At 37.5% G+C, this 18,835-nt stretch overlaps 2 protein-coding genes across 4 annotated transcripts; one reads left to right on the top strand and one right to left on the bottom strand.

Annotated features, from left to right (window-relative positions):
• The first annotated feature begins 3,639 nt into the window (after positions 1-3,639).
• Positions 3,640-12,211, top strand: LOC132058872 (NADH dehydrogenase [ubiquinone] iron-sulfur protein 1, mitochondrial). 3 transcript variants are annotated; one of them, XM_059451252.1, is made up of 6 exons: positions 3,640-4,047; positions 4,831-4,882; positions 7,059-7,305; positions 8,403-8,697; positions 9,501-9,875; positions 10,999-12,211. In XM_059451252.1, exons 1-6 carry the CDS (start codon positions 3,697-3,699, stop codon positions 11,893-11,895), a joined length of 2,217 nt encoding a protein of 738 aa, XP_059307235.1. In that variant the 5' UTR covers positions 3,640-3,696; the 3' UTR covers positions 11,896-12,211. The 3 variants fall into 3 exon arrangements, with proteins under 3 accessions (XP_059307235.1, XP_059307234.1, XP_059307236.1); XM_059451251.1 differs by lacking the exon at positions 4,831-4,882 and having other exon boundaries at positions 3,641-4,099; XM_059451253.1 differs by lacking the exon at positions 3,640-4,047 and having other exon boundaries at positions 4,626-4,882.
• Positions 12,212-12,832: 621 nt separating this feature from the next.
• On the bottom strand, positions 12,833-18,747 carry LOC132058873 (DExH-box ATP-dependent RNA helicase DExH18, mitochondrial). Its single transcript, XM_059451254.1, has 2 exons — positions 16,332-18,747; positions 12,833-13,643 (listed from the first exon to the last, which is right to left on the bottom strand). Exons 1-2 carry the CDS (start codon positions 18,538-18,540, stop codon positions 13,552-13,554), a joined length of 2,301 nt encoding a protein of 766 aa, XP_059307237.1. The 5' UTR covers positions 18,541-18,747; the 3' UTR covers positions 12,833-13,551.
• Between the last annotated feature and the right edge of the window lie 88 nt (positions 18,748-18,835).

Here is an 18,835-nt window from a genome sequence, read left to right on the forward strand (position 1 = left end):
TTATATACAATTGCCATATCTTTTAAGAATTCAAACTGTTTTAACCATTTAAATTTGTACAGCTTGAAGTGACCTTTTAGTCCGTTAGAGCTACCCTATTACTTATTTCTATCATCACCACTAGTACAACCAAGTGAAAGCAATATCTCAAACTTTTCATGCGAAGATATCCCAATTTAAAACGTAACAAATGTCACTGTTTATTCTCGTGCCGTATGTCATCACGAGACCAAAAAAATAAAAAATCATCCAGCAGAAAGTTCTGATTCTGCTATTTAAACTATATTCAATTTTCTCATATTATTTAGCTTGTAGCTAGTGTGGATAAATTTTAGACAAAGTCTGTTTGCTCCTCTGCTGTTTCTTCTTCTTCTCCGTAGCTGTTGATTGAATGATGATTTTGACGGTAAAGGTGCGGCACGAGTTGCTTATTGTGATGCTGGCATGGGACTTAATGAAGATAATAATATATCTAGCTAACAAGTTGAATACATAAATGAGTTTCAACGTGATTCATTGTAGTATAGTACCAAAATGAGTTATTGTTTATGATGAAGAATCCTTATCGATATCCTACAAGTCTTTTCTATTATTTCGTTTACCTCTTCTAGAGCTACATGAAAAGATGGAGGATGATGAGTGGTTGATTTTATTTCAATGTCCCAGCCATCACTAGAATGACCAGCAAGAAGATATTGATTTGTCTTTGGTGTATGAAGTTAGGTCTAGCAGTCCCAAACTTTAAACATATGGATCTGGAGTTTCGACTACCAGACCAAACTTTTACATAAATGAAGGCCTATGTTCAAACAAAAAGGTTTGCCATCCAAAACTTCGGACAAATTACTTATGAAGTTAGCTTGTCCAAATCTTCTTCTGGAGTTCAGCTTTGGCAAGTCTAACTTCACACTCGTTTTTGTGAAGTTTGTAATCTTACACTCGAATTTTTTCTACTTCAGTCCCATACGTGTGAAGTTAATTTTGAGTGGCTAAACTTATAATGCCTTATTAACCGCGACTATGCATTAAATAGCGATCCTAAAATCAGATATTAGTGCGCTTCGGGCAGAAAAAGAACAAAAGAACTAAAAGGCCCATTGCATTTCTTACATTGGTGGATCCATCCAAACACCCATCTAATTAAGAAGAAATTGCACGGTTTTCCCTTCAAATGGTCTGGTCTTTAATTTTTGCTCATTAGCAATCGAACTTATTCCTAGTGGCGCATAAGTGCTTCAAGAGCACGAGCCATAACTTGTTGGATATTATGATGCGAAAATATAAACTAAAGAATTGTTTGTTATGAGGGACAAAAATTAAAGACCAGCACAAATTAGGGGAACTAGTGCAGCTGAGCCCTTAAAATCGAGATAACTACGGTATCATACCGTTCGTCACGATCTAACTTACTCAGTTTGACCAAACTCTTTAATTATTACCCGTGTAGCCCAATATCAGTGCCATTCCTTGCTGATCTAGTAGTTCAGTTGGTTGGCTACCTAAACTTTCACCTTGTTGGTGAGGGTTCAAATCTCATATTATCCTTTCTCATTTCCCCTTCCCTTCCCCCTAGGTAATAAAAAAATATCAAAAAATAAATAAAATGCCATTCCTTGCTTACTTCTTGTTAATTTTCCATTTTCTAAGTTTTTTCCAACATGTACGTTTATTCGGGAATACGATATTGAAGCTTCCAGGTTTGTGAGGAATTACAGTACGAATTTGTTCTTCTCTTTGCCAACTATTAGATTAAATTTCATGCACTGTAACTGCTGTTAGTGGGCTAAAAACCCTCTCTTTTTTCTTGTACATTCTTTTTAGGGAAAGCGACACTAATTATCCATTGGACCGAAACTAATTACTCGCCCATGCCCCACTCAAATTATTTTCATTTCTGCGCATCCCAGCCCAAAGTATTTACATGACCTACCGCTCGCCCAAAACTCTTCCTTCACGATACCATCAAAATCAAAATATTATATATACTAATTTTCAAGGGGTACAAGATGGTGTCGCCTGCACCGCTCGCCCCAGGCCCTTCCTTCACGATTAGAGATATTTATCTATCATGATGGTGCCCTCCATGATATCATCTATATGTATTTATATACCACGATAGTACCATAGAGGACTGAGCAGTGTCTCGTGAAGGACTGAAGCAGTCCTCCATGATACCATCACAGCATATGTATATAAGATGATGGCATCATGGAGGACTAAGAGAAGGATTGAAACAGTCTTTTATGAGACTACCTCAATATATCTATATACCATATTAGTATCATAATTTTGGAGGCATTTCGGGTAAATAATTTTAATTTTTTCTGGGTATGAAAGTAATGGAGCAGGGGCGGATATATTTTTTGCCTCGAGTTGGCATGTGTGATCTTTCCCCTTTCTTTTTATAGGGCTAGCAATTTTATTCACCTTTTTTCCCTTCTACAAGTGAATATATCTCAAGATTGTGCCTTCTTCAATTTTGATCTCGTCATTTATAGTATGTTCATTTTTTTTTCTGATAATTTTAAATTCAACTTAATTTATCTAAATTAACTAATCTATGCAATATTTATATATATCTATACAAAACACATGCATTATTTATACGCTGCAAGTTGAGTTTGTTATGTGTGTTTATACATGATTATACAAAGCATATACGTTACATATACAATGTTTATATATGTAATGTTTATATATAATTATACAAAACAAATACATTATTTATACACTGATAATATAGTGGGCTACACCGGCTGCAAACTAGATGCTTAGGCTGTATAGATGCACATAACATATATATTATCTATACACTGATGATACAGTGGGCTACATCAACTACAAACTAGATGCGTGAGGCGTATATATGAGTTAGTTCCCCTTTAAAATCGGACATTTTGTGCACGGCCCAAAACAAACATAAAAACATTTTTTTGCGTGGATTTCCCTTCTAACTCAAAATCTGCCGTCTCTGGCAAAATCTTAGTTTTTATTTTTATTTTTATGATTAAATCCTTTGCTTAAAAATAATTCAACGGTCGGCAAATTGGCAAAAAAACTAAAAGGCCCATTGGTTCAAACACCTGGAGTATATGTTTTAATTCACCCATTTTACTCCAAAAAAAACCGACCCGAACTCCATTCCCCCAGGAAAACCAAAACGTAGCTTTGCAAAACCCCCAAACCCTCAAATTAGTGGTCTTTAATTTTTTCCACTTAAAAAAATCTAGGCGTAGAATAGGTTTGCTTTAAAAATAATAGCATAATTAAAAAAGTCTATCTTATGCGCCTCGATAAAGCATAACTATTTTGTATTAAAATCTTGCCTTGGGATTTTTTATTTTTATTTCTATGATTAAATTGGGATCTCAACCTTCTTAAAAGTTTTGCCTTGTAATATTTTATTTTTTATGACTAAGGGTTGACAAAAATTTTAGATGAAGACCTTACCCAAACGAAACAAAATACAATCGTGCAAATTGGCCACATAAAAACTAAAAGGCCCATTGGTTCAAACACCTGGAGTATATCTTTTAATGGGCCATTTTACTCCAAAGCCCAATCCGCTTGCAAACCGACCCGAACTCCATTCCCCCACAAATCTCCCTTCTCCCAGGAATACCAAAACGTAGCACATCTGCTCTCCACACTCCCAAACAAACGCACTCTCTCCATTTCCATCACAACAACAACAAAATGGGATTAGGTTTACTCGCTTCTCGAACTCTACAACGATCTTCTAGAATCTTCCGTAACCCTAACATCCGTACAATCGTCTCCACACCGGAGCTCAACAACGCCGACGCCGCCACCGCCACCGCCACCGTACAACCAGATCTTCCAAAACGTGACCCAGTTGGTGGTGCCCGAGTTCATTTCCCTAACCCGGATGATGCTATTGAAGTCTTCGTTGATGGTTACCCGGTCAAAATCCCTAAAGGGATGACTGTGTTACAAGCTTGTGAAGTTGCCGGTGTTGATATACCCAGGTTTTGTTATCATAATAGGCTTTCTATTGCGGGGAATTGTAGAATTTGTCTTGTTGAGGTTGAGAAATCACCTAAACCTGTTGCTTCTTGTGCCATGCCTGCACTTCCAGGTATAGTTATTGTTTATTTATTGAATCTCGATTCGTTGCTCAATTTGATGCTTTAAATGCTTGTTTTGATGGTTGTTACCTATTGTACTGTATTGTGCTGTTGTTTGGATGCTCTAAATGCTTGTTTAAGCTCTCAAAAATGACATTTTTAGTACTTTTATTTGTTGGGTTGGCTATATCAGTCCTCAATATCCATTTGCCGCGATAAAAAGGGGGGTTAAAAGGGAAAATAGAGAGCTTTCCAGCTGAACACTTGTGCTTAAGTGAATCAGACTGTTTGGATTGGTAATGATAATAATATGTTCATTTGAGGGTTTTTGCTTTGATTGGTCGTGGTTGATCAGTGCTTTACTGGACTCAAGTGAGAACCAAATGAAGCCAAATACACAATAGGTCAAGCTGCTTACTATGACAAACAAAACCTTACCTACGAAAGCAATTAAAAGTACCAGCTTTTCTTAATACTTTAAAGGGGGTAAATTGAAATAAAGGGGCCATAGAAGCCCACCCCCACCATCAGATCTTCTGAAGAGGGACCCAGTTGGTGGGGCCCGAATCCATTTCCCTAACCCGGATGATGCTACTGAAGTCTTCGTTGATGGCTATCCAGTCAAAATCCCTAAGGGTATGACTGTTTTACAAGCTTGTGAAGTCGCTGTGTTGATATTCCCAGATTTTGTTATCATAATAGGATTCCGATGGCGGGAAACTGTAGAATGTGTCTTGTAGAGGTTGAGAAATCTCCTAAACATGTTGCTTCTTGTGCAATGCCTGCACTTCCAGGTATACTGATGTAGTTTATTGATCTTGATTTGTATTTGGATTTTTATGCTTAATTTGTGCGCTACATGCTTGTGTAAGCTCTCATAATTGTAATTTTTAATACTCCCTCCATTCCAATTTAAGTGTCTTAGTTTGACTGGACACGGAGTTTAAGAAATAAATGGAGACTTTTGAATCTTGTGGTCTATTAAAGATGTGTGTAGTCCTTTAAATCTTGCGGTCTTAAACTTGGAATTGGAGAGCTTACTAAATATAGAAAGATGCATCCTTTTTGGGACATACCAAAATGGAAAGTAAGACACTTACAATGGGACGGAGTAACTACTTTAATTTGTCGGGTTAACTATATCAATCCTCAGTATCCATTCTGTTCTATTTGGAGCCGCGATAAAAAGGAAAAAGGGAAAATAAAGCGCTTTTACCACTGTCCCTTATGGACTTCGTGAGCTCTCTGTTTCAGCATAGACAAATGTTCTGGAGCTAACGATACTTTTTTTGTAATTATTGCATCTTTTTTATTCCAGTAATGACACAACTTACTTCATCAAATAAACATTTGTGCTTAAGTGAAGCAGACTATATGGTTTGGTAATGGTAATAATATGTTCATTTGAGGGATTTTGCTTTGAGTTGTACTAGTTGATTAGTGCTTTAACTGGTCTTAATTGAGGACCAAATGAAGCCTTCCCATTGCATTTCTACAAAAGAGGCTTTGTATATGCATCAAACTCATGATGTGTAAGTCACCATATGTGCACTTCTATAGTTGTACTAAGGGTCAAACGAACAAGGACCGATCTTTTGATCCCAGGAAAAAGAAACGATAAAAAGAAAGCCTTGTCAGATTATAGTTGTGGTTAACAAAACCATATATTTGGGTTAATGATACGTTCATTTGAGCTGTGTGCGCTGATGGTGATATTGCATGTATTAAGTCAGTGCTTTTGAAAAATTAATTGAATTTTTTCAAAGCAAAGTTCCTAAAGCCCTTTTTCTCTTCAATTTTGCCATTTTGAAGAATTATGGGAAGCTGGTACTTTCAATATTTTCTGTAGGTAATGTTTCTTTAGATTAGTAGCATCGGGTCAGCTATATCAATCCTCAATATCTATCTGGTTCTATTTGGATCCGCAATAAAAAAAGGAAAAAAAAAAAAAAAGAAAGGAAAATAGAGAGGTTTCCAGCTCAACACTTGTGCTTAAGAGAAGCAGACTGTATGGGGTGGTAAGGGTAATCATATGTTCATTTGAGGGATTTTGCTTTTGAGTAGTAATAGTTGATTTGTATTCAGAATTTTATGCTCAACTTGATGGTTTAAATGTTTGTTTAAGCTCTCAAAAACGTCTTTTTTTTAGTACTTTAATTTGTCGGGTCAGCTATAACAATCCTCAATATCCATCCGGTTCTATCTGGACCCGCGATTTAAAAAAAAAAAAAAAAATTGGAAAATAGAGAGCTTTCCAGCTTAACGGTAATAGTTTTTATGTGTGTGGGAGGGGTTAATGGTAATAATATGCTCATTCGAGGGATTTTTCTTTGAGTAGTTATAGTTGATTAGTGCTTAACTGGCTGTAATTGAGAAACAAACGAAATCTTTCTGTTGTATTTCTGCGAAAGAGGCTGTTTATATGCATCAAGCTCACGAGCTGCAGGTCACCATATGTGCACTTCTATAGTTGTACCTAGGGTCAACCGGGAAAGGACCATCTTTTGATCCCAGGAAAAAGAAACGATAGAAATGAAGCCTTTTCAGATTATAGTTGTAGTTAACAAAACCATTTATTATGCGTTAATTGTATATCTGTTTGAGCCTGTATGCTTTGACTGGGTGATATTGCATGCATCGGATTAGTGCTTTAGAGATATTAATTGAGTTTCGTCAAAACAAAGTTTCTGTAGGCCTTTTTTCCTTCAATTTGTCTTTTGAAGAATTACGGGAAGCAATGTTTTCTGTAGGTAATGTTTTTTTAGCTTAGTAACATCTTGACCTGTTGTGCATTTGGTTTACTCCGTTGTTGCTTGTCATTTTGATAATTTACACGAAGGCTGATTCTGTTTGTAGTTAGTGTTGAGTTAGTATTGGCATATTATTGTTTGCGACTTTGTGTTTCCATCTGTTCCTTGGATTTACTTTAGTGTCGAGCCTTGCAAATTTATCTGGAGATCACGCTTACAGGAATGAAGATCAAGACTGATACGCCTATTGCCAAAAAGGCTCGTGAAGGAGTCATGGAGTTCTTGCTTATGAATCATCCACTAGATTGCCCAATTTGTGATCAGGGAGGAGAATGTGATCTCCAGGATCAATCTATGGCCTTCGGGTCCGACCGCGGGCGTTTCACTGAAATGAAGAGATCTGTGGTTGACAAGAATTTGGGCCCATTGGTGAAGACTGTGATGACCCGGTGCATCCAGTGTACAAGGTATGTGTTTGATCCTTACCTTTACTTGTGTTTTTTGCCAATCATAAAATGTGAGTGGTTCAATTTCTTTAGTTGAAATGAAGTTTAAAATCAACCTTGACGTATGGAACCAAAACTTGATAACTACTGTCGTAACTTGTGACATGCCAACCTTGTATGGTACATGGTTTCTTCATATGCATTGATGTACCTGGGTGAAATAGGTAATGGATTAAAAATAGCCAAAAAAGGTACCCCGCGTCCTGAATCGTACACGCATCTTGAGTCGATGTAACATAACCAACTGTCAATATTGTAATTTATTATGGACCCGTTTGGCCATAAGAATTATTCACTTTTTTTCGGAATTTTTTTTCACTTTTTTCAAGAATTAGTGTTTGGCCATGAAAATTCCAAATGCAACTTCAAGATTTGCATTTGGAATTTGAAAAACAAGAAAAACTTGTTTTTCAAGTTTTTCACTTTTTTCACAACCAAAAGAAGTGCATTTCAACAAAACAATACTATTTGCAAAAACTATGGCCAAACACAACTCTTAACTCCCAACTCCAACATTCCAAAAAAAGTGAAAAAGTTTTTGGTTTCTATGGCCAAATGCCTACTATGTTTCCCAAATCTCATGAAAAAAGTTGCAAGTTAGAGCAGACGGTCATTTAAATGCTCATCCCTTATGCATGTCATTTCTAATTAAGAGGTAACCGGATAAGATGGGAATGGTAATTTTAGTGAACATTGACGTGTTATAAGTGCCAGTGGCTTAGCAGAAACGCCAGTCTGTCTTCTCCAATTCCTCCTATTCTTTGTAATTCGTGGAATGTTGACATTCATATTTTGTGGTGTATACCATCCTACAGGCTCCTTCATTTGTCTGATGTGCTTCTGCCTTTTTTGAGTTCTTCCTTTCTGCTGATAACCTCAAAATTATTCCTCTTTGGTGGTACAGCTTTAAAAAACTTTAGGGCGTGTATGAGAGATTGAGTATAGCAAATATTTATTAGGTTTAAGCTTTAGACACAGGAGGAATAGGAAATACTTGCTTGAGTGGATTTTATATCTCTAGCACAGCATCCTCTGATTTTGGCCTGTTTATGAAACAGGTGCGTCAGATTCGCATCAGAAGTAGCTGGAGTGGAGGACCTTGGAATGTTGGGTCGTGGTAGTGGAGAAGAAATTGGAACTTATGTTGAAAAGCTTATGACAAGTGAGCTTTCAGGGAATGTGATTGATATTTGTCCTGTAGGAGCCCTTACATCAAAACCTTTTGCCTTTAAAGCCAGAAATTGGGAGCTAAAGGGCACAGAAAGCATTGATGTGACTGATGCTGTTGGTTCTAACATCCGAATTGATAGTAGAGGTCCAGAGGTCATGCGTGTTGTACCACGATTAAATGAGGTACTGTATTTATTGGTGCTCTATTTTTCCCCCCTCTGAACTGAGTTGTCATGCTTATATATGGTAGATTATCTTATTCACAAGGATTGCCTGTTTGTCTTCGATTCCTGCTTTTTGTTCTAGTTGGAAGTCTTTCAAGGTTTTGATTTTTCAGGGTAGCTAGCTTTAGGGGTGATTTAAACTCGGTCTGACGACTACTTTGCCGGTGTGTTTGTGCATTAGCTGATGTTTACCCAAGGCGCAGCCTGTTTAAATTAAAATTGATAATTTGTGTGGCCAAATACTTTAGTAGTTGAGTTTTTGTTTTTGAAAAAAAAAATAGCCGAGGTGAAGAAGTTGCACCTGATTGCGCAAGGAGGTGTAGTTAGCACAATACAGGTTGATGACATATTGTCTCAATTTACTTCATAAGGTGATAGATTTCCTTTTCCGCATCCTTCCACCCTTCACATTCACATATTTTAGCCAACTGTTTTGTTATGCAAGTATGTCTATTTCACATACTTCCATTACACTGTACTATTCAAGAAAAGCATATACGTTCTTTAGCGAGAGGAAGAACATCTATGCAATTCAATATGACTAAATACTGCAGTGATGATTTGGATCCCTTGATCCTTTCTCTTTTATGTGCTTTTTCCTCTGAAAATATTTGTTTCCATACTCCTGGAAGTTGATACTTTTATTTATCTGTGCGATAACTTTTTAATTTGTTGAATTTTGAATTGTTACTTCTACATCTGTTTTTCACTTTGCTTTTCATTGTAAATTAAAAGAGTGAGTTACTGCACATAATGGCGCAGGACATCAATGAAGAATGGATATCAGACAAAACACGATTCTTTTATGATGGTCTGAAGAGGCAAAGGCTGAATGACCCCATGATCCGTGGTGCTGATGGACGATTTAAGGCAGTGAGCTGGCGGGATGCCCTAGCTATTGTTGCTGAAGTCATGCATCAAATTAAGCCAGAGGAAATTGTCGGTGTTGCAGGAAAGCTGTCTGATGCAGAATCCATGATGGCACTGAAAGATCTTTTGAACAAAATGGGGTCAAACAACATCTTTTGTGAAGGAAATGGCATGCATCCAAATGCTGACTTGCGTTCTGGATATATCATGAATACCAGCATTAGTGGCTTGGAGAAAGGAGATGCTTTCCTCTTGGTTGGAACCCAGGTAAATGTTTACAACCCTTTTCTTGATTATAATTTGGAAAAGGGCTGTCTTCTGATCTCTTATATATGTACATGGTGGATTGAAAAAACTCCATGATCATTCATTCAGTTTCTGTCCCCATGCCTACCCCTTCCCCTGTTCCCAAATACAGTACAGACATCCCTGGGGGTCCTCTTGGGTGGGATGGGTGGCTAGATTCAGCTTTTTCCAGTTCAGTTACTTACTTAACGAGTTACTGGAAAAAGGTTTACCTGTAGCCAGTTATGAGACATCTTGTGTTAATGATATATTTTTTTTCAATTTAGAGTACTCTTTTTTGATAATATTCTTATCACGGCTAGAAACGTACATGTGTGCAATTGATGAAACCAGCTCTATTCCTTCCTCCACCCACCAAAAAAAACCCCTAAACCCCCAACCCCAAAAAACCAAAACCCTTTCCTTCCCCTCTTCTCTAACTAATATAAAAGGGGAGACCAGTGCTTTTGTTACTGATGAGGAATAAGGTAAAGAGCTAATCTAGTCATCGGGATAAACTTTATTCTCCTGGAATGAATGATGGGATGGAATTTGGCATAATTTTTATTTTTTGACCTCTAATGAATGAGCGAATTACTGGACTAGTTGATGATTTGGCTACTTAACCTAATAGTTGAAAGATCAAATTGTTGGTGAATAAGCTAGCCTAATCTAGGGGATCACATGAATGATATTCAGAATGTGATAAAGCATTATGGATAATTTTTAGTTCTTATAATAGTCAATGATAGTTCCATTGAAGCGGCGGGAGGGGGGGGGGGGGGCAATGGATAACTCATTTACCGTATGTTTACACGAAGTTATTCAACAAGGGAAGAAGAGGGTGGGTTGGAAGAATATTTGGTACACCAAAGCGCGTAAGAAGTTTCCTCACTTGGTGTGCAGTCTACTTGTTGACTGACATTGAATCTAATGAAGGGATGATGGTACTTGAATGTTACACTTTTTGGGGTGTAGTTCTGAGTACCTAGATCTTTTTTGGAACAATGCTGCACTTTTTTTTTGTTTATTTATTATCTTTAGTTAGCTGTGTCTCTATTATTCTCACACTATTGACTATTGGCTACTACCTTCTGAATTCCAGCCAAGGGTGGAAGCTGCTATGGTGAATGCCAGAATTCACAAAACAGTTAAAGCAACAAATGCTAAGGTAGGGTATGTTGGGCCTGCTGCTGATTTCAACTATGATCATCAACACCTTGGAACAGACCCACAAACACTAGTTGAAATTGCTGAGGGCCGCCATCCCTTTTCTTCAGCTCTCAAAAATGCCAAGAACCCAGTGATCATCGTCGGTGCTGGTGTGTTTGACCGAGAGGATAAGGATGCTGTTTTTGCTGCTGTTGACACTATTGCAAAGAACAACAATGTTGTGAGACCTGATTGGAATGGACTAAATGTTTTGCTTCTTAATGCTGCCCAAGCTGCCGCTCTTGATCTTGGACTTGTGCCTGAATCTGATAAATGCATTGATTCTGCAAAGTTTGTATATTTGATGGGTGCTGATGATGTGAGCTTGGACAAGCTTCCAGATGATGCCTTTGTGGTTTACCAAGGTCACCATGGTGATCGCGGTGTGTATCGTGCCAATGTCATTTTGCCGGCATCTGCTTTCACAGAAAAAGAAGGAATATATGAAAACACCGAAGGGTGTGCTCAGATCACACTACCAGCAGTTCCTACTGTTGGTGATGCCAGGGATGATTGGAAGATAATAAGAGCGTTGTCTGAGGTGGCAGGTGTCGGATTACCCTATGATAGTCTAGGGGCAATCCGATCTCGAATTAGGACGGTGGCACCAAATCTCCTAGAAGTGGAGGAGAGACAACCAGCCACATTCTCAACTTCTTTGAGACCTGAGGTCAGCCAAAAAGTAAGTGCAACACCATTCACATCTGCTGTGGAGAATTTCTACATGACTGATGCAATTACTAGGGCCTCAAAGATTATGGCTCAGTGTAGTGCATTGCTAAAGAAATGAGCATCGGGTCTCGGTACCTATAATAAGTTTTTTCCATTCACTTTTCCTGCCAGTGTTATTAGTTTTAAAGTTGATGAATTTTTTGTATTTGAGATCAAAGGAAGAGAGCAGAGAAGACTGTAAATTGGTGTGCCACAGTGAATGTCCTCATAAATGGCACCACAACTTGGATCTCTAGTTTGTACCTTTTTCTGTAATTTAATCAGCAGGTTGCTGTAATTGTTGAGTTTTCCACACCGAAGTTGGAGACCTGAAATTCTCAGCACAGAATATGGAACTCTTCTCCAACATAATAAGACTTTACATCAATTTAGCACACTGGAGAACTACATCATCCAGTTAGGACTTGTTATTTTATAATTGTGGTTAATTACTAAGCTCAGTTTGGAAACGTATCTAGTCATAGTTTGGAGAAAATGAATTATGAAATGATTGTACGAACTCGAGGTTTCTTACCCAAGGTAAAACTTTTCTGAGGAATTACTTTAAACTGACATTTGCGCTTGTGTACTTCCAGTCCTGCAAGAACAATGAAGTGCTTTTACTAAAGATTATAACAGATTTTCGTATCTTTCTTGACTTCAAGTTATCAGTGGATAAATAGAATTTGGAATGTCAAAAACTGAAACGAAGTAGTTAAAAAGATGCTGGAGGATGAGATTACTACTAGTATGGCCAAGAGGCAATCTGAGGTAGACAAGTAACAATCTTAAGTTAGTAATAGAGGCGTGCAAGGTGACGAGGAAGAAGGGAATACGAGCTAGGGTAAGAAGTGCAACGCAACTGTGGTTAAATGTAGACACCTGGTGCAGATAAGTGGTACTTTCCTGGCCACATCATATCCAAGTTTTACAAGCGTTTGCAATGGGGCGCATGTTGCGCAATCTTTTTCATTTCATACTAAATGCAAACGCATCAAATTCCAAGACAGGCAAAATCAAAGATAATACCTTACAGGAAAGACAGCTTATATGACATTATTCTTTGACATAAGAGCCTGAAAATATTGTTAGTTCAAGAATCCCCTTAGATCTCACAAGAAGATACATGTATGATATACATAATACAACAGCATAAAAGACTCATACAATAGTCAAAAGTGACTAAGATAAATAGCTCACCTAACAAAACAAATACACTAAGCATCAGAATCCACCACCTCTCGATTCTCAGGCCAGATGCAACATTTATATGAATAACCACTAAATTTCAACAAATATGAAATTCGACTCATAACTTCAGAAGTGTAATTGAGTTCAGTTCTAATAACTTGATAGTTAAACACATCAAGTTTAAATCTCGAATCCGCCTCTACTTGATTCAGACGTTGCTAGATTTTGACGCAGCTTCTATGTATTGAAATCCCAAAAACTCTTATAGTCGTAAAATCTCCAAAAGCTTTCTAGTAGTTAATGATTGAACAGGACCGATATCTTCTCTTCTGAATCTTTCGTTACTTTGATGAACGCGATGCATCATGACTAAACATGCGAGTTCAAGCACAAAAAGAATGCATCCTCCAGAAGGACCTAACCATGATAACATTTGGATGAAGCTTGCCTCTTCTTCCTTGTTATAATTCTAATTCTAATTCTAGTCTACTATATCTGGGAGCTGTACAAGACTATCTGCTTTGCTGGACGCCTGTATAAGTCTCTATGGTACATGAACTGCTAAACTAGCAGCATCATGCTGCAACCTTCTGCGGCTACTGCTGGTGTTGATAGAAAGCTGTTCCTTGAGTTCTCCTGTAAAAGGAATCAAATGAATAAGCAAATTCATGACATCTTTGGACTGACTCAGGATAATTTTGCTGAACATGGTGGCATAAGGTAATAAGATGAAAGAAGGATATAACAAGCGTAACTTCAACCGTGAATTGTTTGAGTCGCAAAAGATTGGCATAAACCCCTAAAAGCCTTTCTATAAATTACTTGCCTATGAGAAGAGTACATTTTGCAAAAATCTAGGTTAAGCAAAGACTTCAATGCACCTCCTCAACCTATCATCTCTTCATGCAGTATACTTAAAATAAGATTCAGGCTCATGCAAGATGCAGGTATCTTTGGTCTTTGGAAGCATGGCGTGGAGTACAGGGAATAAGAAACCAAGTGGTAACATCTGCCCTCGTCTCATAACAGTGCTATCATGATAATCATCATACCTACCTACAGGTGGAGGTGCCAGGTGGAATAGTTGAGGTGCGTGCAAGCTGACCCAAACACCACCATGGTTAAAAAAAAGAGAGACTCTTATGCTATCATCATAGGACCGAGAAAATGACAAAAATGGTCCCTTATCTTTCCGGGTATGTTTAAAATAGTCCCTAAAGTATGCTCTGAACAGCTTTGGTCCTTTAAATTCGCCAAAAGTTAACACTTTTGGTCTCCTCCAAATATTTAACAAACTCTGTTGGTTTTGACGGAGACATTAGGAAAGTCTGTCAAATCCTAGAAATCGCAACAACAAAAAACTATAATAGACACCAAAAATAGACCAAAAAAAGCAGAAATTACACCGAGAAAACTGCACCAAACTCTAGAAAGAAACCAAAAATAGTAGAAACTGCAAAAACAGTACCTCCAAATGTGAGTTCTCAGTAAACTTGGCATGATTTGTAAATTAAACACTTTAACTTAGTTAGTGACCAAAAAGACACCTCAACTTGGTGAAAATGTGTCTTTTAGACACATGAGTCCTACATGGCACGTGGAGTGTTGTTTTGTTCATTATGGTGTGTGAGACAGTGTTGTTTTGTTCATTATGGTGCGTGAGACTGCTAGTTTAAAGCTGAGGAGTCCACTCTTTTATGAGTAAAAACATTTTATAACACAAAATTTACCCTCATCTTCACCATTGTTGTTAAAAGAAAAGCTCTAGCATAACTCTCTTCTCCATATCTAAACAACACAACAGAGGATTAAAATATCATATGAAGTCCTGTTTTATAAAAAATAATTAATTTATGCATTCCCTTTTATCTGGTGAACTTTATATTTGTTTGACCACATAATGAACTAAATAAAGGCCAAAGTATCATTCAAAAGCTTTGAATGTGTAATAAACAGAGCCAACTTAAACATGTCAAAGTTCAGGCTTAGGAAGACTCGATCGAAGGATTTTGTAATTTCCCTTTTTACATTTCAATTAAAGCAATATCCTTGATTTTGAAAATTTGCATTGCTCTCCTAGTTGGTACAAAATGCAGTGGACATATAACTATAAAAATTACCCAAAATCTCTTTACTTTAGGTCTTCATCAACCAGTTTAAGCAAAATAAAAGAAATCCTATACTTTTCCATGCCATAAGTATTTGAACAAGGAGAGAGAAAAACAGAGAGAAGAAGATAGAAAGAGTGGAAATGGGCGGTGGTTAAGGGAGAGAAACTGAAGAGATATATGAAGCGGATCATTGGAGAAGAAGAATAAAATACCTATTCATTGCTATAGCTAATAGCTTTCTGTGAATTTGCAGAAGTAAATAATGAAGAATGAAGGTAAAGTTTGGTTGGTTCTTTACTGGACCGAAGAAGATGATCAAAAGGGGGTTGGCTGGAGTGGGGTGGGACGAAATTTCTTTCTTTTTTTCTCTCATGACACGTCTCTATCCTATTCGTTTTTGACACATCACCTGCAAGTAGATCTCACGCCCTTGGATTTGTTGACTTGAGTGTTTAAAAGACACATTTTTACCAAGTTGAGGTGTCTATCTGGTCACTAACTAAGTTAAAGTGTCTAACTTACAAATCATGCCAATTTAGGTGTCTAGTATTAAACCTTCTTTTTATGTGAGTTCCCAGTAATTTTTTTTTTAAAACATTACCATCAAATGTAATGGAGATAAGTTCGCTAAATATGTGGTGGAGGCTAAAAGTGTTTTCGCAAACTTGAAGGACCAAAACTGATCAGAGCATACTGCAGGGACTATTTTAACCTATTCCCAAACATAAAGAACCATTTTTGTCATTCTCTCTCATAGTACCTATCAGTTTCAAGAGGACATCACTGTGGTAGCACCACCGAAGCAGTCCTACAGAATTTTATTAGCTGTACATCCTACCATGTGAACAACCTAGCCCGCAGCTAGAATCAACTTTATTAACTATACAATCCCACTACTGTTCAATCAAACAGCCTTGCAGAAACGCACCAGATCTTTGATCACAAAGAGGCATTGGAATGAAATACAGAATTTAGATTTGAGAAAAACTCAAATGAACGCAGAACCACGTAAATTTTTTCTACTAATGTAACATCATTACTTTCTCCTCAAGGAAAATGGATTAAATGATTAAAGTCCTTTCTATGCACCGGTTACATAGAAGTCATTTGTGTATTATTTTTTAACTGGAAATTTCATGCTCGCTTATATAAAGTCAATAAAGAAATAAAATAGGGGGCAAGAGGAATTCACTATAATTACTTAACAACTGACCTTGGGATTTCGGTAACACTTTTTGTTGTTTCCCGGGATTCCTCGACTCTGGTTTCCAACGAGCATTTGCTAGTGATTCACCTAGTAACTCAGCAATCCCTGTTGCCATTGCCTCAGCCTTTTTGAAATAAGGAAACTTTTCACCTTCAAAGTGATTAGATAACCACATGTACATTGACAACACTTGGTGCTTAGTCTCAAGATCCAAGAGCTCCGAATCATTACGAGCTGAACACTTCGGCATGCCCATTGCTATATTAACAGGCAGCGCTTGTGCATACGATGAAGCAAACTTCAGAAGATGGTACATAGCTTTCGGGTCTCTAATGTTAACAGGGGCGAAGCAAAAATTGAAGCGATCTTCAAGAGATAGTCCTTGAACTTTCTCAAGCATATTAGCTATCTTTTTTATATGGTTATACTGGCACAAGAAGTACGAACCGTCCAAACGGCAATTTTCACCAAACCTATCAAGCAGCTCGGAGAATGTAGAATTTGGAATTTGCCCCGCGAATAATTCAACTTGCTCATAGAAAGGAAAGAGCCCAACTTTGTTAACTTCATCAAACGGCTTCTTCAGACACTCGATTAAGTAGTCTAAATCCTCCAACTGTAAAGTTGTTGTTAGTCCTTCCGGATATCGACTTCCTCTTCGACCTGCTCTTCCAGCAATCTGCTTTACCTGTGAAGCAGGAACGGGAACAATGCGGTCACCATTGTACTTCGACAAGGTGTAGAAGATGATTCTTCGAATATTTAGGTTTAAACCCATTCCGACTGCGTCACTGGCAACCAAAACATCGTACTCATTGTTCGGATCGTTAAACAAAGTAGCTTGCTGTCTTCGTGTTTCAGGCGGTAAGGCACCGTATATTACACAACAGCGGTGATTAGTATGCTTCTCGATAGCCAATTTGACTTCAAATATCTCTCTTCTTGAAAAGGCAACAACACAGTCCCCTGATCGCACGTTTTTTAAATCACCTAAAAGTGTCTTTGCTTCAACCACCAACGGCTTAAACCGCTCGTAATGCTGTTCTACCAACTCATCCCCAGTTTCACTACAGATTTTTCGAACAATATCCAAAACACTTGGGTCTCCACAAACATGTATTTCGTCAGCCTTTAACCCCAGTAACGCCCTCGTCCATGCATAACCTCTATGTGTGTCCGCCATCATTTGGATTTCATCAATAACTGCCACATCATACATATCATCGGTTGAAACCATCTCAACCGTGCAAGCGACATGATTAGAAAAAGGGACGTGTTTTTTCTCCTGCCCGGTAAGAAGACTACAGTACACCCCTAATCCATTCACCTTATCGAAAACCTCCATAGCCAACAACCTTAGAGGACTACAATAAATGCCCTTTTTTGCTTCCATGTACCGTTGCAATGCATTATATGTTTTACCACTATTTGTGGGACCACAATGATATATGATCTTGCGTTTCATTGCCCTAGCAAACGGAAACCAAGTATGCGGCTTTGTCAAATCCGCCGACTCAACCATTTTCCTGAAGTTCTTTATCTCATCAGGAAACTCCTCTAAGCAAAACTCAACGAATATCGGAAACAGAAACTTCTCAGCTTCAATACACGGACCAAGCGACACTAAGTACTTCACAATATCAACCTTACACTTCTTAAAGAAAAAGTTACGAAATTTATGCGCTGCTGTAGGAAAAAATGAAGCCCCAATATACACAGCTAAAGCCTGATTCGAAGCCCATCCGGACTTAGCAAAACATCTAAAAATCTCAATCAAAGTATCCCAATCAGCTCGCGTTTGTTTTTCACACTTGCTAGCCTCCCTAAGCTCCCTATATATTTCGACCGGATCACGACTAGCTATTTGAACAAAATTCAATCTTTTCTCAAACCCTAATGCATCATTTTCACACTCATTCTCTTCCACATCTAAATCACAAATTTCTGATTCATTATCCTCATTTTCCACAACTGTGGAAAAAGGGTGTCCATAAAAATGAAAAAGATTCAATCTTTTCCATTGTGCAACACATAAAGGTGAAAATTGAGGTGGGGTTAGTAAAGGGTGTCTATAAATGTGAAAATCTTGAATTTTTTTTGGTTCTGTAAAATGGGTATGTAGGAATCTACTGGAAACTGAGAAAAATCTAAACTTGGTAAGATTATTCTTAGATAAATACAGATAAAAAAGATTTCTTGCTGGTCCTATTGCCATTAAGAGATAAAAGATTATTGCATCAAGAATGTAAAATATGCATATAGCTAAAAAAAAAAAAAAAAAAAAAAAAATTATAGCATATTGATAGTAATAAAAGCATACCTCGAGAAACTATGAAAGATTGTAAAGAGAAGCAAAAATGGAGGAAAAAGAGTGGTGAATGTTGTATACCATAAACCCTACGATAGAGAAATACAGTGGACAAAAAAAGAAATATTTGTTTGCACAGATATCTTTTTTTTTTTTTTTAACGAAAAATAAACTTTACATATTTAAAAACATTATGGTTAAT

The sequence above is a fragment of the Lycium ferocissimum genome, chromosome 6 (genome assembly GCF_029784015.1).
Source record: "Lycium ferocissimum isolate CSIRO_LF1 chromosome 6, AGI_CSIRO_Lferr_CH_V1, whole genome shotgun sequence".
Lineage (NCBI taxonomy): Eukaryota > Viridiplantae > Streptophyta > Magnoliopsida > Solanales > Solanaceae > Lycium > Lycium ferocissimum.